A 23,732-nucleotide genomic window follows, 5' to 3' on the forward strand; every position below is an offset into this window, starting at 1 on the left:
AATAAAATATGTAGACTGAAACCTACTTCATCTAGAAGAGTGCTTGTCAAACTTCAACATGCATATGAACCACCCAAGGATACAGTTTTGCTCAGATTCTGACTCAGCAGCTCCAGTGGGACCGGAGGGGCCGGGTTTCTAAGTGGCTCCCCGACGATGCCCATGGCTGTGGCTCTGGTCTCTGGGCCACACTCTTTGAGTCATGGGGAATTAAGCAAGAGTCTGAATCTATCCTCACGTATGTGCATCACAGGATGCCTGACACATGCAGCTTAATGACCACACTGGACAACATAGAGGGTGATTATTCCTGAGAGCCCGACCCTTCACTATGTACAGATAAGGTCATGAGAAGCAGAGATGGGCAGGAACTGTCCCAGACTGGAGGAGGCTGAGGAGACAGGACACCTGAATGCAGGCAGGACCCAAGATCAGGCAACCTGTGAACAGGGTAACCGGTGAGATTTCACGCAAGTCCCTTACCAGTCTGATCTGTTCACCAATGTCCTGGTTTCAACCTTGGTGCTTTGCTATTTGGATGTTAACTTTGGGGGAACTGAATGAAGAGTATGGGAAAACTCTGAGCTATTTTTACAGCATCAGAGAAGTCTAAAATTATTTCAAAGTAAACCAAGAGAGTTTGGCCAGGTTTCTGTTCCTCATTTAAAACTGCCTCCATTCAGGAAACTATCTAGATGTCCATCATCAGATGAATGGATAAAGAAGCTGTGGTACATATATACAATGGAATATTACTCAGCCATAAAAAGGAATGCATTTGAGTCAGTTCTAATGAGGTAGATGAACCTAGAGCCTATTATACAGGGTGAAGTCAGTCAGAAAGAGAAAACAAACATCATATATTAATGCATATATATGGAATCTAGAAAGATGGTACTGATGAACCTCTTTGCAGGGCAGCAATGGAGATGCAGACATAGAGAACAGACTTGTGGTCAAGGGGCAGGGAAGAAGGGGGAGAGAGTAGCATGGAAACATATACATTACCGTATATAAAGTAGGTGACTCAAAATAGCAACCCACTCCAGTACTCTTGCCTGGAAAATCCCATGGATGGAGGAGCCTGGTAGGCTACAGTCCATGGGGTCCTAAAGAGTCAGACGCAACTGAGCAACTTCACTTCACGTCAGAGCTCAAACCAGCACTCTGTGACAACCTAGAGGGACGGGATGGGGTAGGAGGTGGGAGGGAGGTTCAAGAGGGAGGGGACATATGTGCACCTATGGCTGATTCATGTTGACGTTTGGCAGAAACCAACATCATACTGTAAAGTAATTATCCTTCAATTAAAAATAAATACATTTTAAAAAATAAATAAAACTGTCTCCAAACAGTCTCCTAGGACATCAAACACCAAGGCACAGCCTCTGACTCCTGGTGTGGCCACACCCTCTTAACCATACCAGCATCCACACGCTCCAGGGAAGGCTTCCATGAAGGGATTCAAAGGACCCCTCCAGACCTGAATCTCAGAGACAAGCAGCCATCCAGGAGTGGGTGAATCCCCACATAAGACTCTCCGTTTCCATGGAGTGGTCCTGAGAACAAAGCGTGCAGGTCACAGACCAGGGTGGCTGGTGTCCCATCAACCCCAGAGTCAGCTGGGCAGTAGGAGAACATGAGAGCTGGACACGCTGTCATCACAGCTCACCTTTCTCCCACGTGAACAGGATAGAGCTGTGCCCAGAGCAGCCACGTGTTAAAGCTCAATAATTGAAACCTCCTCCATCAGAAGGAGGGGTGCTCAGAAAAAAACAATAAAAGCCCCCCTTTCGGCAGCTCAAAGGGGGCTAACGAGATGATGTCTCTGAGGGGACTGACTTCCGTGCGGGCTTCAGACACCGTCTAGCACCAGACTGACCGTAGGTGAAAGAGACCCTCCTTCCTGGAGCCACAGTCCAGCTTGGTCACAGGGTCAAGGACAGGGTGTCACAGAACCCACGGAGAGGCCCAAGGTGCTGGGGGCGGGGGGCATCATGGAAGGGTTCCAGGAGGAGGTAAGGCCGGTCCTGGGTGCTGCAGAAGCAGAGGGACTTGCAGAAAGAGGCGTGAGAAGCAGAGAGGCGAGCACCAGGTCTACGGGGTGGTCAGGAGAGGAGAGAGGAAGAGAGCTGCCTACTGACAGCCCCGGGTCACTTCGAGAACAGCAGTCGAGCTGATACAGGGGGCAGAGGCAGGTGGCACCTGCGGGCCTCGAAGCAGCCTGAACTTCACTGTGAGCCAGGTGACTGGGCATTTCTGCCTGGACCATTTGGATCAACCAGCTGATATTCATCTCCCCACTCGGCTGCAGGCAGGAGCCCAGCCAAGCTCTGCTTGGTGTTCCTGGACCTCACGTGGGGTTCGCCAGAAACATCTGAGTGAAAGACAAGTGTTCTAGCACAGTTGTGGGGCCTACCTTTGCACACACGGTCCTCAGGGATCCTGAGCTATGCCTCACGTGAGCCCCATCTGGAGGGGTGACTTCCTGCCTCAGTCCTCTTAGGCCCCCGCACTCCTTTGGGTCCAAGGTCATTTCAAAAAGGAAAAAGAAATCGTGTCCTTCCCATATTACATGCTGTCTTACCAAAACCTGCCACCAGATGGTACTAAGGGACTTTCACAAGAAATGATGTCTGGGCAACACACTTTCGCAAAAATCTGCCTTTTTTCACTTCCCTGTCACAAAAACTCAACTGATGCAACTTAGAGAATTTAGAGGGCCTGTCCTTTCTCAGGCACCTGGAATAAGTACCATCTCATGCATGGCCCACGTTCAGGGGTCTCATGCGTGATCCACGTTCAATCTCAAAAGCAGAAGCCCCCAGCTCCAATGGTGGGTACTGTTGTGGGCAACCTGCAGACCAGTGTTCTCAAAGCTGGCAGAGCCACCTGGGGGTGCTTGTTGAAGGAGATGTTGGCCCCTCCCCAGAGTCCTGATTCCATAGGTCTGGGGCAAGTCTGTGAATGCCCTAACCATATGCAGAACCAGCTGCCACAGCCCTGCTGGCCGGAGCCCTCAGGCTGCAAGGAGCGCTGCCCCCCACCGTCCCCACCACATCCCCAGTCCTAGCCCTGGCTTCACTGAGGGGCTATGCTGACCGGCCTCCCTGGGAACACACAGCTTAGCTACTCCATCTGAAAGTCATGGCAACATTTTAAAATCAGCAAAAAACCAGCCGTGAACATCTCATGAACCAGGCTGTGGAAGGCCCAGGCCAGGAACATGAGTGGCCCAGATGTAGAACATCCTGGCTCGGCGTGGGATCCCACCCTCAAATTAGTGACCGCCAAGTGTGGTTCCTCGGCTAGCAAGAAACACCTGGACTTCAGAAAGGCAGGTTCTTGGGCCACAACCCAGACCTACTGAGTCAGAAACTCTCAGGTGGGTCCAGACATGTGTGTGTTTTAATTTGAGCTAATCAGGCAGACTTTTGGCCCCGGTGACCTTTACCCCTTAGCTTCTGCCCAAGACTCTGTGGTGTTAGCTGGCAAAGGGACTTTGCAGATGTAAGCAAGGTTCTTAAGCAGTTTAGCTTAAAAAATAGGGAGATCATTCTGGATTATTCCTGATCACATGAGCCCTCAAGAGTAGAAATCAGAGAGCAGATGCATGAGAAAGAGTCTATGTCCCTGAAGATGGAGGAGGCCACCCACCAAAGAGAGTGGGTGGCATCTGGAATGACTCCTGGCAGTAAAGAAACAGGATCCTTGTTCCCACAGGCACACAGAACAGAATTCTGCCAACGTGACTGGGCTTGTGTCCACTTCTCCAAATGCTTATTCACACACACACATGTACACACACCCACACGTACACACACATACAACTTATGCACACATATATGCATACACATGTACACACATACAAAAATATGCACACACATGTGCACACATACACACACACACACATACCCTCCCTCCATCCTCTCAGAGCCTCAGAGAAAATCACATATTTATCAAGTCATCAAATCGACGTGTCTGGTCCTCAAGCCACAGTTTGTCGCCAGAGCAGGACGAGTTTTAAGGGCAGCCAGGGTCTCTGCCTTGGGGACCATGTGCAGACCCCCATGTGCTTTCCGAAGCCCCTGAGTCACTGCACAGTGAGGGGCATGTGGTGCGTGGGGCAGGAATAGAGATTCTGGACTCAGGGCCTGAAATTTGGTAACACTGAGAACAGACGAAAAGCACCATATCCCACAGGGCTCCAACATGTGATTCTTCTGGTGGCACTGGTGGAGTAGACACAGTAACATATAACATTTAATGGTCTACGTAGAGGCGCAGATTTTTTAAATTCTTGTTCTCTAGTCCTTTACATGTACGTGTCAAACCAAACATCAATTTACTTTTGGATTTGGGAAATGTGGTCAAACAAGAAGGAGTGTGTTCTAACCCAACGTCCCCATCAGAACAGCCAGATACATGGAACCAGAGAAAGAAACTGGAGGAATCACGGAGATGCCCCGCAAGGCTTGTGAACCACAAAGGAAGCCCGTAGAAATAGGATTGAGCTTTTCTGGTGAGTTCAGTTTGCAAATTAAGCTTCACCAAGAAAAGAAAAGGGGTGGGGTGAAAATGCAAAGTTTCCACTAACAAATTTTGAGCAGAAGCAAATGCAGAAACAGCCCCTCTCTCCAGGGCTGCAGTCAGATTTCAGAGAAGAGAGTTCAGGTCAGAAGCAGGAAGCACAGATTCAAGTGAGTGGAGGGCTAAAAACCCCAATCAATCTGTGTCCATTTCTTATTTTTAAGCAACAATTTTAAACTGGGCAAAACGGGTTGGTTATACACAGGTAGGAGCTTACCCTTGGTGGGGGAGGGGGCCTGAGGGAACCTCTTGGGAGCCAGAAATTAGTGGGATCTATTGTCCCTGCTTCTCTGGTGGCTCAGACGATAAAAACGTCTGCTTGCAATGCGGGAGACCAGGGTTTGATCCCTGGGTCAGGAAGATCCCCTGGAGAAGGAAATGGCAACCCACTCCAGTACTCTTGCCTGGAAAATTCCATGGATGGAGGAACCTCATTGGCTACAGTCCATGGGGTCGCAAAGAGTCGTACAAAAAAACAAGCGACTGCACTTTCACTTTCACTGTCCCCTCTGGCCCAGAGCCTTTCCAGTCTGAGCAGGAAAGGCAGTGTCCTGGGCAGCCCTCCGTCTATGCAGACAGCTGGTCATCCCCCTAGGGACGCTGTCTGTCACTTGAGGGCTGGGCACACAGGTGTGCCAATTTGTGAGAATTTACAGTGAGACAGGGCTTCCCTGGTTGCTCAGTGGTAAAGAATCCACGTGCAATGCAGGAGATGCAGGAAATTTGGGTTCAATCCCTGTGTCAGAAAGATCCCCTGGAGGACGGCATGGCAACCCACTCCAGTATTCTTGCCTGGAGAATCCCATGGACAGAAGAGCCTGGCAGGCTATACAGCCCATGGGGTCACAAAGAGTTGGACACAACAGAGGGACTAAACAACAACAAAACAACACAGTGAGACAAACGCGTGCACATCTCTGCAGGCTCGAGACACCAGAATGAACCTGCAGACGGAGGGTGGGGCACACCTGGGCCTGCAGCTCGGTTCTCTGGGCCTGTAGGAGGCAGAGCATCTCCCGGCCGTCCTCCAGCTGGCACTGCAGGGCGGCAGCTTCCCGTTCCGTCAGGAGCTTCTCCTACACAAAGAAGCCAGACTCAGCATCACACACTTGTCATGGGAGGAAACACGGAGAGGCGGGGAGAGGCCTCCTGGGATCTGCACATTCACATCCCCCCCAGATTCACAGGTTGAGGCCCTGACCCCCTCCCGCCATGGGAAGGCATCTGGGCTGGGACTTTGGCAGGAAGGGAGGTGGAGATGAGGTCACTAGAGTGGGGCCCCCATGGTGGGATTAGCGCCCTTACAAGCAAAGAAGGAGGCACCAGGGCCTAAATGTGCTTTGTAAAGTGCACATGAATCCCTGAGCATCTTGCTGAAATGGGGACTGTGACTCAGTGGGTCTGCTGGGGTTTCTGGCTGGAGATTCTGTGGTTTTCTGAAGTTCCCAGGTGATGCTGAGGGTCTCTAACAATCACTAAGGCCATCAAACTAGGTCTGGACAGTTCTACGTTCCTACAACTCAGACAAATGGGGCTATAAGGAAACAAACTATTATGATTTTATAAGTGTGCTCTGATATAACACACCTTTGAATTAAAGGGGAAAATGTTTGCAAAATACAATAAAGTGTCTGGAAAGAAATCTCTGACAAAGAAAATTATGTTTTAGGAAAAGCTGTGTTTTAGACCAGTTCACTTGTGACTTCCCAGGTGGCACTAGTGGTAAAGAACCCACCTGCCAATGCAGGAGACATAAAGAGATATGGGTTTGATCCCTGGATTGGGAAGATCCCCTGGCGGAGGATATGGCACCCTACTCCAGTATTCTTGCCTGCAGAACCCCATGGACAGAGGAGCCTGGTGGGCTACAGTCCATAGGGTCACACAGAGTTGGACACAACTAAAGCAGCTAAACACACATGCACACAGTTCACTTGGCATCAATGGTAAGCAATGTGGACAAGAATATCCCCAACAAGGCCAAAAAAAGTAACCCTTCTGCCTCTCTGATGTTACCTGGCAAGGTTCAACTATGTCCCAAAAGCAAATTTGGGGATTTCTTTAGCTTCGATATAAAAAGTTAGATTCAAATAAACATAAACCAGTCAGATAACCTTGCCCACTGGTTCTGCAGGGTGTGGGCTTAGGCAGGCTTCTATCCTAAGTCATCTTTGCAGAAAAACACAGAATCTCTGAACAGTCCACAAAACCCTGCCCTCAGTATAACACTTCTCCAGAGAAAGACCACATGACATTTCTGTTTTAATCTGTATCCTTCTCAGTCTATTTCTACACATACCATATCATGCATCACAAAATCCCATAAACCACAGTTGGAAAAAATATAGGTCAATATCCTGTTGAACTGTTAAACAGCTAAGTGAGGAAGGAATCTGAAACATTATACTGAGAATACAGTTTTACACCCAAATCCCAAAACAGCTTCGACCATCTCTAACCTGTCCTAACAGTTTTCATGTCCCAGACTTGCCTCATCATTAGCAGGGCCTGACGTGAAAAACACAGTCACTCACTATCTTCAATTTTCTGGATTCAAAATTATGGTCAAATTGATAAGGGGAATAAGAAAACAAACAACCCAATTACATATATATACATATGTATATATATGCAAAAGACTTGGGTCTTGGTCCAACAAAGAAGATTCGTGAATCATAGATACATGGATGGCAGATAAGCATCCATATGTCTTGACTGAAAAGATACTCAACAAGGAATTCCCTGGTTGTCCAGTGGTTAGGATTCTGTGCTTTCACTGCGGAAGGTTTGATCCCTTTCAGGAACTAAGATTCCTGCAAACCATGTGGTGTGGCTAAAAAACAAAAAACAATGCTCATAACAAGATACACAACACAACTATTAGAACAGCAAAACCAAAATAAAAGCCCAACATCCCCAGTGCAGACAAGAAAGCAAAGCAACAGAAGCTCCCATCTGTGGCTGAGGGCGGGGATGCAGTGATGCTACAGAGCTTGGGAGATAGTCTGGTAGTTTCTTATAAGCTAGACAAGGAAGAATAGCCTGTGATCCTCGAGAGGACAAACACCTAGGAAGACGGTCAGCAGCAGAGTTTATGTCCTCAAATGTCTAGATACCCTTGTTCACTGAGAGACTGAAAGAGCAGAAGAGTAAACTTGAATATGAATGCTCAGGTCGGGTTGGGGCCCCCAGACAGTCCAACCTGATGCCTCTCCCTGGGCTTCTGGGCACCAGCCCTGGGGCTGTAGGACCAATGCCCACATGTGGCCACCCTGCTACTGGGGCTCCTGCCCTTACCTCCCGCATCCCACTCGTTATGGCGGCTGCCTGCGGGGTGGTCTGGATGATCTGCTGCAGGATGGTGACATAGGTCTGAATCTCCAGAAGATTCTGTCAGGGAAAGAAAGAGTTCTCATTAAAACCTGAACTGCCTGAGTTTCTCCCTCCGGGCCAATGTGACCCTAGGGACATCAGACAGTGACCTGCTCGGAGGGTGCCTGATGCCTCCTTTAATCTACACAAGAGCCACCCTCCGCCACCTGGAGCAGGTACTGAGGCAGAGACACAGACACTGAAGCTGGAGGGAGGCCAGGTTCCTGGAGAGGTCAGCCCTCAGGTCTGCTGTGCTCAGGTGACACAGGTGGGCAGGAAAGGAGTGTCTGGCACTTGCATTTTTAAGATGCACACGTTCAGAGAGGTTAGACCACTGGCCTTAGGTTACAAAGATCTGGGACTGGACTTTCCCAGAACACCAAGCACCCCTACCCCACTGCGGCATGAGGCTATAAGAAGCTGGTAGGGCTGAGGGCAGAACACAGCAGTACTTGAGAGGAGGCTCCTGCTATTGCTGTTTAGTCGCTAAGTTGTGTCTGACTCTCTGCGACCCCGTGGACAGTAGCCCACCGGGCTCCTCTGCCCATGGCATTTCCCAGGCGAGAATGCTGGAGTGGGTTGCCGTTTCCTTCTCCAGGGGGCTCCGGCAGGCCACATGTTCCCTCAGAGGCAGCAGTGAAAATTTACAGTTTTTGCACTTTCTCCATTTTCTGACCTGAACCAGTTGATAGGCAACAGCCTAATCAAGACAGATCTGCGTGCAATCACTCTGTGGACTGTAATGTCTCTCATAGATACTGGCTCCCACCCCAACCCCTGGCACACACACCCCAAAACCACCTCCCCCTCTGCACATCTGGTTCACTAAGCACTGTTCAGCCCAGTTCGCCTGAGTAGCCCACTCCAACTGTCTCATTTTCCAGCCACAAGAGCCCCGGACTAGTTTCTGGTGGGAAAGGGCTGCAAGAGGGGTTGTGGTTACCTTTTTGTACCTGTCCTTGGCCGCACTGATGTCATCCTGCAGAAACTGGGCTTCAATCTGAAGACGCAGGTTACGTAGCAGGGCCTCGTCTGCCTCCTGCAACGAGAGGGTCACAATTCCGACTCAGAGAGGCCATGGAGTGGGTGTGAAATCTGAACACACAGACCACCGGGGGTCTGGTTAACATGCAGACTGCTATTTGGTAGGTCTGGGAGGGTGTCTGGGATTCTGCATTTCTAGCAGAGCATTGGGTTAGCCCACTGGACCTGGTCTAGCACAGTAGCTCTCAGGTGGGGGTGATTCTGCCCCCTTGGGGACATTTGGCACAATCTGGACACACTTTTAATTGTCACCATTTGGGAAGTGGAGTGCTACTACCGGCATCGAGTGGGTAGGGGTCACAGATGCTGCTAAACATCTCATAATACATAGGACAACCTCACACAACAAATAAACCTCCAGTCCCTAATGCCAATAATGCCAGGGCTGAGAAGCCTTGATCTAGAAAGATCAGGGAGCAACAGTATGCTTGCATGCCAATAACCTTAAAATTGCTTCCCTGGTGGCTCATATGGTAAAGAATCTACCTGCAGTGCACGAGACGCAGGTTCAGTCCCTGGGTGGGGAAGATCCTGTGGAGGAGGAAACGGCAACCCACTTCAGTATTCTTGCCTGGAAAATTTCACGGACAGAGGAGCCTGGAGGGCTACAGTCCATGGGGTCACAAAGAGCTGGACATGACTAAGCAACTAACACACTTTCGAATTATGGTGCTGGAGAAGCCTCTTGAGAGCCCCTTGGAAAAAAGGAGATCAAACCAATCAATCCTAAAGGAAATCAACTCTAAATATTCATTGGAAGGACTGATGCTGAAGCTCCAAAGCTTTGGCCACCTGATGTGAGGAGCCAAATCATTGGAAAAGACCCTTATGCTGGGAAAGATTGAGGGCAGGAGGAGAAGGGGGTGACAAAGGATGGGATTGTGGGATGGCATCACTGAATCAATGAACATGAATTTGAGTAAACTCCAGGAGATAGTAAAGGACAGGGAGGCCTGGTGTGCTGCAGTCCATGGGGTTGCAAAGAGTCAGACAGGACTTAGCAACCAAACAACAGTAACACATACGCAAACTTAAAATCTGACACATCTGTATTTGTTCTAGAGCCTCTCATCAGTGAGTTGAGTTTCTAAGACTAAGAAACAGCTTTCCCTTAAACACTGAAACCTTTACTTTAGAATATAGCTAGAGCCCTATTTTATACCATTCAAAAACGAACTCTAAATGGGTTAGCTGCTGCTGCTAAGTCGCTTCAGTTGTGTCCGACTCTGTGCGACCCCACAGACAGGGGCCCACCAGGCTCCCCAGTCCCTGGGATTCTCCAGGCAAGAATACTGGAGTGGGTTGCCATCTCCTTCTCCAATGCATGAAAGTGAAAAGTGAAAGTGAAGTCACTCAGTCGTGTCTGACTCCTAGCGACCCCATGGACTGCAGCCTACCAGGCTCCTCCATCCATGGGATTTTCCAGGCAAGAGTACTGGAGCAGGGAAATGGGTTAGAGATTTAAATAACTTTATACTGAAACAAAACTCCAAGAAGAAACAGGAAAAAACCTCCCTGACATGGGTGTCGGCAATGAATTTTTGGATGTGACACTTAAAGCACAAGCAACAAAATAAAAAATTGACAAGTAAGACTATTTCTTGCTGCTGTTTTATTCAGTCATGTGGCGTCTTTTGCCACGCCACAGATTGTAGCCCACCAGCTTCTCTATCCATGGGATTTCCCAGGCAAGAATACTTGAGTGGATTGCCATTTTCTTCTCCAGGGGATCTTCCCAACCCAGGGACCAAATCCACATCTTCAGCATCTCCTGCATTGCAGATGTTTCTTAACCACTGAGCCATTGGGGAAGCCCAAGCAAGACTATATCAAACTCAAAAGCTGTGCACAGCAAAAGAAATCACCGATGAAGTCAAAAGACAAACTATCAAGTAGGAAACCTTAATTTTAATAGTTTTCTCCTGAGGACTGTTGACACATACCTTGGGACCACCCATCTTCAATACAAAATGCATTTTTTAGCATGAATGCTGAGGTGAAGAGTGTTTGCTCCTTTAAAGTTGGAAATGACACAACAGAAGGTCAAACGTTCTTACCAAACTTTTTGATGAGTCACCAACTTTTATCTCATCAATCTTCCTTTGACCAACCAAACAGGTGTGAAGAAGTATTTGTGCTCTTAATAAGAAGGTAATATGATGTGTGGAATTGACTTAAATGCTTCAACAATTCAGTGATATGTTACAGGGCCAATGACCTTGTTCCTTTCCCAAGACACCTCTGCCTTGCATTTCTACCAATACCTGAGGCCTTGCTAAGTGCATCTTTACTGACTTCTTAATGACTTGCTAAAAAGCACTATGAATGTTAGCAACAGGCTCTCATCCATAGAAGTAGAATGTAGTCTGCTAAAATATTTAAGATATTCTCCACCTCTGAGTGAACAGAGTTAAGACAGTCAAGGTATGTGGACAGGACAAGATATTCTGAGACACTTGCCCTCCTGGTACTAACAGGGGTTAGGTTCATCATGCTGAATTGTCATTTCAGAAGACCCACGCTGCCCACCCCTGGGAGAGCAGAGCATTACTGATGGTCTCACGCAGACGCTCCAGGGAAGGCGGGAGGCCCCTTGGAGGTCCTGGTGAATGGGCTTCTGAATTACTCAGAATTGTTACATAGCCTGGGGAAGCCTCTTCAACAGAGAAATGCTGAAGGAAAGGAAGCCTGGTGTCTTCCCAGCAGTGGAAAAGGGCTGAGGAGCCAGAAAGATCACATGTAATCTACAGACCCCAAGGGAAAAAGAGTCAGGCCTCAGGAAGGATAGAAACCAGGGCAGTCCCAACAAAGCAAGTAGCAAGGCGCTGTGGCCTCCTCACCCAGGATGACCAGCGCCAAAGGCACTCATCTCTGCCTCTCAGGGGCGACATCTCTGAGAGACAGCTTTGATTGGCCCACATGATCATGTGACTGTTGTCTTGCTAACAATCCTACCAGGACCACACTGACAGGAAGGAAGGTCCAAGGGCTCAGGGGTGCAGCCCTGCCCACTACAGGCACGGTGGTTCCTGGTGGAAGTGACTCTCCGCTCCAAGGAGCGGGCCCTGCTTAGTAGGAACAGCTAACCCTGAGGGCAGAGGCGGGGCAGTGCTGGGTGCAAATGTGAGCCAGCCCTTTGGGATGTTTTCCTACCTGCCCCACCCTTGACCCCTCAAGATTGTTGAGGATGGGGTGGGATAGGGAATTCTCAAACATCTGAAACTTTCACCAAAAATTCATCCACAACTGATACACAATTACTGGAGCTGAAGACCTTTTGTGTTATGACTTACAAAGGGATAGAACACTTAAAAATTTTAGAAATAGAAGGGACCCTAGAGGCCATGGGTCCTCAGACATTTTGTAGCCACATGTGTGTCATCCTGCAAACAAAACATCTCAGGGAAGCCAACATATAGAAGCAAAGCAGAGATGTGCTTCCTAAGGGACATGATGGTTGGGTGGAGGCGGGCAAGGATAGGAACCCTGACTGTCCGGCAACCCTCCTCCATCAGATGCCCTTCAGGCAAATCCATGGACCTCAAGGGCTCTGCCAAAGACAACTCAGAAACCATAGAGTCTCACCTTACAGACAGGGAGACATGGAGCCAGTGGGTCATTCAGCCGATTAACAGAAGTTAACAGGAACTAACAGGCCTGGGGTCTGTCCTGGGCTTCCCTCTATTAGTCGGGAGTTGAACGCTGAGTCCTGACCCCACCCTGAAAGGTGCCTTCTGCTCTTCCCTGACCTTCCTCTCAGGGTCAAGCCCAATGACCCCTTAGGTCCCATCAGCCAACTTTTAAAACTGCTCAGAATGATAACAAAAGGCCAGCCCACATTTGCCCTTAAAAGAGAGATTAATCAGATGCCCTGCAAGCACATTCTCTCGCTTTGAAGACAATCATCTGATAAACTGCCCGGAAAAACTCCCAAAGGTGAGTCGCTGCTGCTGGAATGTGCAGCTGCTGGTAGAGGGGGAAGAATTCTTTTGGAAGTGTTTTCTTTTGTTTGCACCAGAATTCAGAAATGTGTGGACGCTTGTGTTTTTATTATGCTTTTGGATGCTGTCAGCTGCAGTTTCAAAAGCTCCACCAGCAGAAGCGTCTAGATTTTTCTAAATCAAGACTCTGAGCCAAAAGTCTAATTTTAGAAAATGCTCCAACCCGGATACTGTATATGTTTTACATCTAGGCGAGTGGTTCGCAAAGTGTGGTTCCTGGATCACACCATCTAAAAATGATTTGAAATATGAAAGATCTGGTGGATCCCAGACCTATTGGATCAGAATTTCTAGGGTAGAGGACGAGGAATCTGTTTTAACACACCCTCCACGTGCTGCTAATGCTAGATCCACTAGTCTAGACCATCTTTCTTCTCGAGTAGCTCAAATGGTAAAATATCTGCCCACAATTCGAGAGACCTGGATTCAATCCCTGGGTCGGGAAGATCCCCTGGAGGAGGGCAAGGCAACCCACTCCAGGATTCTTCCCTGCAGAATCCCTTGGACAGAGGACCTGGCAAGCTACAGTCCACTGAGTCGGAAAGAGTCGGACACGACTGAGCAACTAACACTTTCACTTTTGAGACCATGTTTTAGAAAGGAACTGGAGAAATTAACTGGAGTCCAACATACCGTCAAAAAATCAACCTTGCCAACTCAACCACACAGATGATGGAAATCCATTAAAAACTTCAACTGTCTGTATCTACACCCAAACCAGTCCAACTAAAACAAAAAAAAAAACCCAGCTGCTGGGACTTCCCTGGAGGTCCAGAGGTTAAGACTCCACGCTTCCACACTTTCAACCCAGGCGGCACAGGTTCAACCCCTGCGAGAACTAAGGGGAACTAAGATCTCATGTGCTCCCAGATTGGGCCAAAACAAACAAACAAACAAAAAACCAACTTCCTGCCTTCCACCACCAGCTTCCTCCAAAACTCTGCTTCCCAGATCCTTCTCCTCTTCTCCAGAAGTTCATTCCCAGCCTCAGAGGGATTCTTGTATGTACGAAGGCTTGTAGCCCTGAAAGCAAAAGTGCTTTCACCTCTTAAACTCCCTCACCTCTTGCTCTTTTCCAAACACGTTTAAGATTCATGACTCACACGGAAAAGCACACGTGGCAGCTTTAGATATTTCTTTACCTTGTTTTCAAGTGAAAGCCTTCAGCTAGAACCTACAGCATTTTAAGATTCTGGGAATTTTTTTTTTAAAAAGAGAGAAATCTCGAAGTCTACACCTTACCATTTATATATGTAAACAATGAGTCCTAGAGGTTAGCCAAACCCAACTATTTAAACATCATCAGGTCAGTTCTAGTAACTTCTAATAGAGCATAGCGTATACAAATACTGAAACCCTATACTGTACACCTAAAACTAACATAATATTAAAAATCAACTATTACTTCATTAAAAAATTAAAAATAAAAAAACAAAACAATTAAATGCTAATGGAAGACCCTGCCCCTGTCCATACCTACCAAGGGTGAACGGGGACAGGGGGGCGGGGGGCGCTCTGAGTCATTTAGATTCAGTGAGGGTGAGCTCCTGCCCTGACAGAGAGGTGATATCCCACCTCTTTTTTTGGGTAAAAACCCCAAAATCCTCAAGGCTGTTCCGAGGTTCTGAGAGCTGGTTGCAGGGACCTCTCCATTTACTGCGTTTGCATACTGTGTTCATGATTTCTGACACATCCAAAATCTACTATTTGCCCTGTATTCTTTTCCAGTTGATTCATGTTTATTGACATGTATTTTTTAAAAAATCTTTTAAATTTCTCAAATTTTTTAACTTTTTAAAGAAATTTTTTATGTCACCCGCTATAGAGAAAAGGTAGTCACAAAAATAAATTCACAGCAATTCCAAAGCTATCCCTCCACATACTCCCACTCCATCAGGGTTACACAGCCACATCTGGAGAGAACTAAGCTGGTGTCCATTGTATCAGGTGACCTGTAGTAACAACTGTAGCAGGCAGGCCACATCTATGATTGTGTCATTGAAACTTCACCAGCCACACAGACAAACACCTGCTCTTGAGGTGGGAACTGGCATTGTTCCCATTTTCCAGATGGAGAAACTGAGGTGCCAAGAGAGGAAGCCACTCGCAGTGGAGTGAGGGGTCCAAGTAGCAGGTCACCCTCCTGCTCTGGATGGCACAGCTCTCACGGGGAGCACGGTCTCCCCTGCACCCAGGAACAGCCATGCCGAAGCCTGTGTGGCCCCCGCCCACCTGACTGCCTGGTCCCATCCTCCCAGAGAACCTTCATAACATCCCCACTGGACTCAGATCCCAACCGTCCACACGCTACATCACAGAATGAAGCGGGGGAAAGGGTGGAATGCCTTTCCCTTATTTTCCATTTTCTGTTTCTTATTTGTCTACTGGGAATATGCACTGCTTTTGTAATAGCAGAAAAATCGAAGGTTTGAGCTTGTTTTTAAGTCGAGTCACTTGCCACCAAAGGTTAAAAGGACTAAGTTCTTTCTCCTGCTTCTTCGAGGAAGGCCCAGGACGACAAGTGCAGGGCAGGAGACAACCTCAGTGCCATGTCCAGAGGGAGCCCTACCTGCGGTGAGGACAGACAATCATAAAGCAGAGTGAGCCGTTCGGGGTGCGGAGAGGCGGGGAAAGGGCTGAAAAGTGCCTAAAGCTGAAGGTGGTCAGCTTCCTCTGTTCCCAGAGGCCTTGGTCTGTGGACACGACAGCAGCCCCACCTGGGAGACTGGAATTTCCACCAAAAACAATGGGGATGAGCCATGGGTATCAGTCGAACTGCTGAGTGAAGTCAAAGGCTAATAAGGCCCGAATCAACTCAGACTTCCAACCGAGCTCAGCACATGGCCAGTCACTGAGCTGTGTGCACAGGACTCCTCTGCAGGATACCCTCCCCGCCAACTCTGGGCTCACGTCTGGGTGCCCACCTGCCCAGTTGGCCTGAGACCGTCCAGTTTCTATCAATCGAACTGTGTGATTACTAACAGTATTTCCTTCACTCAGTGTCCTGACTTGGACAACATGTCAGACATTCACACATGGACAGACACAGAAGAATCACACAGTGGGTGATATCCACAAAGCAAAACTCAGTGTCCCGAGTGTAGTTCTGACCCTCCCAACAACTGGCAGAATAGTCCTGGACAACAGAGATCGGACAAAGTCAGGGGACTAGTGACCAACACCCTGAGCAAACCCTGACAGTCTGAAGTCCCTGCCTGGAGTTCCATGTGGAGAAGAATCTTTTTTAATTTATTTTATTGAAGTACAGTTGATTTACAATGTTTTGTTAATTTCTGCTGCGTAGCAAAGTGACTCAGTTATACACACATAAATATGTTCTTTTCATAGTCTTTTCCATTATGGTTTATCCCAGGGTATTGAATATAGTTCCCTGAGCTCTACAGCAGGACCTGTTAATTTCTGTTGCATAGCAAAGTGACTCAGTTATACATACATAAATGTGTTCTTTTTCATATTCTTTTCCATTATGGTTTATCCCAGGATGTTGAATATAGTTCCCTGAGCTCTACAGCAGGACCTTATTGCTTATCCATTCTCTATACAATAGTTTGTATCTGCTAATCCCAACCTCCCACTCCATCCCACCACCACCCTCTTTCTCCCTGACAACCACAAGTCTCTATATTTGGGAGTGTGTTTCTATTGTATAGATAGGTTCATTTGTGTCATGGTTTAAATTCCACATATAGTGATATCGTACGATATTTGTCTTTCTCTTTCTGACTTACGTGAATAGTATGGTAATCTCTAGGTCCATCCATGCTGCTGCAAATGGCATTATTTAATTATTTTTTACGACTGAGTAATATTCCATGGTATATATGTGTGAAAGTGAAAGTTTTTCAGTCATGTCCAACTCTAAGGGATCCCATGGACTATACAGTCCATGGAATTCTCCAGGCCAGAATACTGGAGTGGGTAGCCTTTCCCTTCTCCAGGGGATCTTCCCAACCCAGGGATCAAACCCAGGTCTCTCGCATTGCAGGTAGATTCTTTTCCAGCTGGGCCACCAGAGAAGCATCTTCTTTATTCATCTTCTTTATTCATTCATCTGTTGATGGCTATTTAGGTTGTTTCCAAGTCTTGGCTACTGTGAACAGTGCTGCTATGTACATAGGGGTGCATGTATCTTTTCAAATTATGGTTTTGTCCAGATTATGGTTTTGCCCAGGAGTGAGATTGCTGGATCATATGGCAACCATTTGGAGAAGGCTCTTAAGGCCACATCTGGGTCAGCAGGGAAGGGTGACAGATTTTATCAGCAATGAGGTTATGGGTGGGGAAGAGGAGAAGGTGAAAAGCAGCCAGGTACCCTGAATAAGCAGCCCTTCAACTCATCAGTCCCCATAGGTCCTTCCTTTTGACATTTGAGCTCCAAAATGATCAGAAAAGAACCATGCTCAGAGCTATTGGCCACAGATAACCTCTGCAGTCCAGGATTACTCTGCTATCTGGTAGTCGAGCTCTCCTGGCTACAGCAGAAAGATCCAGTCAGTTAGGAAATGCTGGAGGATCCAGAAAAGGAAACTGTCCCGGCAGAGAACAGTTCCCCTTAACCTCTGGTACCTCCCTCGCAGAGATGGTTCATACTTCAAGAATGAGGAGTTTGAGGGGAAAAGAAGATTTCGTCCTCTGTTCTCGTGAGACTTCCCCGGGAAGGAGTCTTCTCAAGACTCTTAGCCAACAGGATATGGTAGCACTGATACAAGTAACTACTGCCTGGAGCAAGTCCTCTCCCAAGTTTGGTGCAAACCACAGCCAGCCTCTGTGACACTGACATGTCCTGATGGCCAAGCAAAGCAATGAGCTTCATTGTCTGGAGATCTCTCACAAGCTCATGTAGCTTGTGGGATAGGAGTTCGTGGGGGTGTGTGCACTCACTCACAAAGATTTCATTGAAGTTACGAAGCCATGAAGGAGGGCAGCAGACATACATAGAGAACAGACTTGTTGTTGCCAAGTCATTGGGGGAGGGGAGGGATGGATTGGGAGGCTGGGATTCGCAGATGCAAATTATTATATGTAGGAAGGATAAAAAACAAGGTCCTACTGTACAGCTCATAAAAACATCAGTTCAGTTCAGTTCAGTCGCTCAGTCATGTCTGACTCTTTGTGACCCATGGACTGTAGCATGCCAGGCCTCCCTGTCCAACACCAACTCCCAGAGTTTACCCAAACTCATGTCCATTGAGTCAGTGATGCCATCCAACCATCTCATCCTCATCCATAAAACCATAATGGGAAAAAAGATGAAAAAGAATGTACATATATGTATAACTGAGTCACTTTGCTGTACAGTAGAAATTAACATTGTAAATCAATGGTACTTCAATAAAACTTTTTTAAAAAGGAGAATGACCTCAAAAGACATGGAGGAGTCTCAAAAGAACACAAAGAGGAGGCGTGTGGAACAATCATTCAGCCGCTTATCTCAATCTCGCCATGAATCTACTCAAACCCCATGTCGGGCTCTGCTCACCTTGTTGAGTCGTTCCAGCATCTCCTTCAGCAGCAATTGACACTCACACTCATTTTCATACCTGCAGACGAGATACAGAAGGCAGAGTGGGGCATTCAGTCAGCCTGAGTCCTGCGCCCTCTCTTTACAGGAAGCAGGAGCTGATGCTGTCTTTCGGAGCCCACTCACCCTTTCCCAACCTTCTCCATGGTATACATAGGGGGTGCCATACATGGAGACCCAGCCTCAAGCCCCCAGCACCCCCACCTAGCCACCCAAGGATGCAGGAATCAGACCTAAGCACAGCTGTTACCCCAGGATCGCACCTGGGGGCTGCCCTAAGGTTCTGCCTCAAACACCACTGCCCTGACCTTGCCTGGCTATCCTATACTATTGTATTCATCCACCTGAGACAGCTTTTCTGGATTGTGTCCTTTGATCCCTAACCCTGGAAGAGAGCAGTTGTTATTACCCCTGTGTGGAAGATGGGGAAACTGAAGTTGAGAAACTGGCCCGAGGCCCCTATAGATGCTCTTAGTGCTTCACCCACAGCATCTGTCAGAATCGTTCTGCACACCCAGGGCCTCCCCTGGGCTGGGGGGCAGGGCAGGCTGGACAGGTCAAAGAGTCAGTCCTCCTGGGAGCAGCCTGCAAGCTCCGACAAGGTGAGTGGGGACACACACGCCCCCGGCTCCCTCCCTCCCAGCTGGGACCACAGAAGTGTGCTCTCCAGCCCACAGGTAGGTGCCAGTGGCCACAAAGGTAACTTGCCAGATGAGGCACCGCTTGGTCTTTCCCTGCCTCCCTCACTTCCCCACTCCCCAACTGCTGCTCCCTGACACTATCCCCCAAATAAACCACTTTCTCAGGCTCAGCTCCTGGAGGACTTCACACACAGAGGGGTGAGTCAGGATTCAGATGTGAGTCTGCCACATCTACCACGCTGCCTGGGCAGAGCTGAGACACCACCAAAGTTATAAGCATGCACAAGATTAAGAAAGTAGCCGGTGCTAGGAGCAGGTGTATTTTTCCTCCTAGTCAGCTTCTTCCCTGGAGTCCCAAAAAAAAAAAAAAAAAAAATTTGCTAAAGATCAAGGAAGCAGAGAAACACCAGAAATCATTCTGGTCAGAACAAGGTTCCCTCTAGGGGGAATTTCATCCCCTGAAGAAAAAGAGAAAGCCCCTTCCCCAATGACCCCCACCTCACTCCATGTAAACTGTTGCCAATATCCATACTAATAGGACATAGGAAGTCATGTTTGGAAGCTTTCCATGTTTGGAAGCCACAGTGCTGCCTAAAATAAAGACTACATTTCCCAGCCTTCCTTGCAGCTCAGTGTGGCCATGTGACTCAGTCCTGACCAATGGGAAACAAGCATGCCTGTGGCCTCTTGAGGATATCTCTGGTAAGAGATGGTATAGGTATGTCCTTCAACATCCCTTCCTCCACCTTGTCCCTTGAAACACCAATGCTTTCTTCTTGAAAGTCGCACACAGCCTTGTGGGCCTTGATTACCATAGGGCGCCATACTAAACTGCTAGCCCAGACCTTACACAAGAAAGAAACAATCTTCCACTTTGGATAAGCCAGTGTTAACTTGGAATTTATTTGTAGTTGAAACTAATCATACTTAGCACTTAGACCAACCTACAAAGCCTGGCTTTCTGTGTCCCTGCACACCCATGCCACAGGTTCAAGTTAGGACTTTACACTGATGGGTGCTGGGAAACTGCAGCTCAGAATCAAAAGTCCTGACCTCAGGGAAGAACACTGTTCTCAGTGTCCCCATCTCCAGAGCCATCCAAGCAGCTTAGCTGTAACCAGTAAGCAAAATATGTATGCATAAGTTTTACTTTTCACACCAGGATGTCACATTTAGCAGTCTGTTTTCTGTGTGGCTCTAATGGAGCCAGAAATGATTTTTTTTAAATAGTTAATTAGCTTTAAAAATAAAACCAACAAAATTTAATCTTCTTATTGCTTTTTCCTGCTAGAAACATCCAAGAATTTCTATACCTTAAAAACATACTTAGGGGTTTCCCTGGTGGTCCAGTGATTAAGACTCCACACTTCCAGTGCAGGGGGCCCGCGTTTGATCCCTTGTGGGGGAACTAAGATCCCACATGCTGCACACAGCCAAATACTTTAAAAAAAATTTTAAAGACTTTTTTAAACATATTTAATAAACAAAATATTAACCTAGTTTCATGCTGTAGACAAGTCTAGGTATTATATTAAAGACAGGTGATCTCATTATAAAGAATTCATAATATATTCATATATTCATAGAAGTGAATATACAAGTGAATTCATAAGGTGGAAAAAACCACTTTGGCTTCAATCATCTGACTGACAGAATTATTTTTAGCTTTCAGCAATTTGGATAATTGACTCATCATTGTATTTTGTATGCATCATTGTATTTATCGTATTTTGGTAGTTTTGTTTTTATTTTTATTTAGTTTTTATTTTATTTAGCCTTTCTTTGATGTGCTAAAGACCTGATTTTGAAATTATACAACTATCCAGGTAAAGAATATGCCTAACAAGGTTGCATATACCTTTCTGTTTCTATATTAATTTCACCTATTTCTGGCTAGTCATCACCACACCTCTGGAATTAAACCAAACTCAGTGTGTGTCCCCAGTGTATTACAGATGCGTATAATTTTTACAATGATTTTCTAATCTCACTACCCAATTTTAAATATCAAAACTTCTCTAAGGGGGCAGTGGTAGGGAATAAACTAATGAGAATTATCAAATAAATCAGAGAGCCTAAGGGGCCGGCTCCATGATGGACACACAACTCAGAATCAAGTAAAATCAGGAAAACTCAAGACAGCCACCCTCCACTGAGGGCTCCCAGGAGTCATGCTTGCCCAGCCAAATCACAGCCGACTGTGACTCAAGGACTGTGGCCCAGGTAAAGGCCATCTGGGGATCTGGGGTATCCAGATGACCCATGGAGCTGCCTTGTGTCCCAGCATTCACCTCCATTACTTTATGTAACATGAGCTTTATATGAGTGAAGGCCTCACTCCACAGGCATCCAAGGAAGGTTTCTCTCCAAGACACAGCGTTCTGGAAAGGGTGTGGGCCTCCAGGCGAAAAACCCAAGTTCAAGTCCTGCCACCCACAGGCCCTCTGCAAGCCTCAGTTTTCCCTTGAAGAGCTATAGGGATTTTCAGGTGCATTCTTCCAGGATCAAAACCAGAAACAGGGACTTTCCTGGCAGTCCAATGGTTAAGACTCTACACTTCCACTGCAGGGGCCACAGGTTCAATCCCTGGTTAGGAAACTAAGCTCCTGCATGCCACACAGCACAGCTAAAAAGAAAGAAAACCAGAAACAGCAGGACTGATGGAATGAATGCTTATAATCAGATAAACAGGCTCGATATACCATGCTGAATAACCTGTTCACGTCCGGGGCTGAGAATATGGAATACAAACACAGAGCACATTTGAAGAAAACTCTCTAGCTACCCTAGACCAGAGATCCTCAAACCTGGCTGTTAACTGAAATTACGAGTGGAGCTCATTAAATATGAAAATCCTGGGCTCCACTTGAGATCCAGGGTCAGGTCTACCTCTGAATTTTTTTCATTAATTTATATAATTTTTAAACAGATAAATCTCTTACATGGTCAGAGAATTTTTTAAATGACATCAGAAGATGTTAAGTTAAAATTCTCCCTCTACCTCGTGTTCCTCCTCCCTTATCCTCATAGGTAAGCAGTGTTGTTAGGTTTCTGTGTGTGTGCTTGTGTCCTTTTGCAAGCAAAAAATCTCTATGCCTCCCCCTATCTTTTTAAAATAGATAATAATAACACACTTTTTTTTTTTTTACAATTGCAGAGAATTTCATTGCATGAATGAAACACAATTTCATAACCAGACTCCTATTAACAGGCATTCAGGTTGGTCCCAGGTCTTAGTTACTGAGATCATGCCACAGGGAATATCCTTGTGGACATGTCCTTTGACACCTGCTCGAGTATCAGAGGGGACTGCCCAGTGGTGCTAGTGGTAAAGAACCCACCTGTCAAATGCAGGAAACATAAGAAATGCAGGCTCTATCCCTGGGTCAGGAAGATTTCCCAGAGAAGGAAATGGCAACCCACTCCAGTATTCTTGCCTGGAGAATCCCATGGACAGAGGAGCCTGGAGGGCTACATAGGGTCAGACTACACTGAAGTGATTTAACACACACACACACAGAGTATCTGAGGATAAATTCCCTGAAGCACCCAGCTGAATCAAAGTGCACACTCATTTATAACCTGGAAAGATGCTGACAAATTGCTGAGCATCTTTTTTTTTTTTGAACAGCTTTTAGGGTGATTTTAAAGCATTATTCATTCTATCAAAAGGGAGCACATTGCCCAGGACCAGGACTTCTGAAACTTCAATGTTTAACTTAAACATTGAATCACCTGGGGGGTTCTGTTAAAGTGCAGTCAGATCCAGGAGCTCTGGGGGTGGGCCCAAGAGGCTCCTTTTTTAACAAGCTCCTGGGTGATAGGAAACTGCTGGTCCATGGATAGCACTTTGAGTAGCCAGACCCTAGAGGACACAGGTTGAAACAATGTCCAGGTGTCAGCTGTGATACAGTGAAGACAGTTAGACTTTGCATGTTCAAGACCTGAATTCTAATCCTGGTGCAACAGTCACCAGCTGAGTGAACTTTCCCCTAAATCAATACATTGTCTGAACCCCAGTCTCCTCATCTGTGAAATGGGTGCAATACGCTCTTTAACAGGATGAGCCTGTGAGCATTAATAAACATCCATCATGGGGTGGCAAAGAGTTGGCCTCGACTTAGCAACTGAACAACAATCTCAAAAACACTATGCAAAGCCGAAGGAGCCAGACACATAGAGGAATATGTCTAGAAGATTCCATTTTTTATGAAATTCTAGAACAGGCCATAGTAGTCTATAGTGACAGAAATCAGAACCTTGGGTGCCTCGTTTGAGGGGGCTGGGGGGTGGGGGGGGCACCAAAGACTGGGAAAGGGCAGAAGGGAACTTTTTTGGGTAGAGGAAATATCTTGTTTTAGTAGTTAAATGGGTACCTATGTTTCTCAAACTCATTACACTATGCTCTTGAATGTGTGCATTTTATTGCATGTAATTAAATCTAGATATTAAGATAGGTTAAAAAAGTAAATTACACGATTTCATTTGAACTGTGACACGGCATCAAAATGGAAGCTAGTCCTAGCTCAGGGAAACGCACCA

General features: G+C 46.9%; 1 protein-coding gene across 3 annotated transcripts in view; it reads right to left on the minus strand.

The window, feature by feature from the left end:
- BFSP1 (beaded filament structural protein 1) overlaps positions 1-23,732 on the minus strand; it is a 67,250-nt gene that overhangs the window by 12,186 nt on the left and 31,332 nt on the right. For all 3 annotated transcript variants that reach the window (XM_061126396.1, XM_061126395.1, XM_061126394.1), the window contains exons 2-5: positions 18,508-18,568; positions 8,906-9,001; positions 7,888-7,980; positions 5,559-5,666 (exon numbers count right to left, since the gene is read on the minus strand). In XM_061126396.1, the coding sequence (XP_060982379.1) occupies positions 5,559-5,666; positions 7,888-7,980; positions 8,906-9,001; positions 18,508-18,528 (318 nt within the window). In that variant the 5' untranslated portion in view covers positions 18,529-18,568. The remainder of the gene's footprint in view (positions 1-5,558; positions 5,667-7,887; positions 7,981-8,905; positions 9,002-18,507; positions 18,569-23,732) is intronic.

Source organism: Dama dama, chromosome 23 (genome assembly GCF_033118175.1).
Source record: "Dama dama isolate Ldn47 chromosome 23, ASM3311817v1, whole genome shotgun sequence".
NCBI lineage: Eukaryota > Metazoa > Chordata > Mammalia > Artiodactyla > Cervidae > Dama > Dama dama.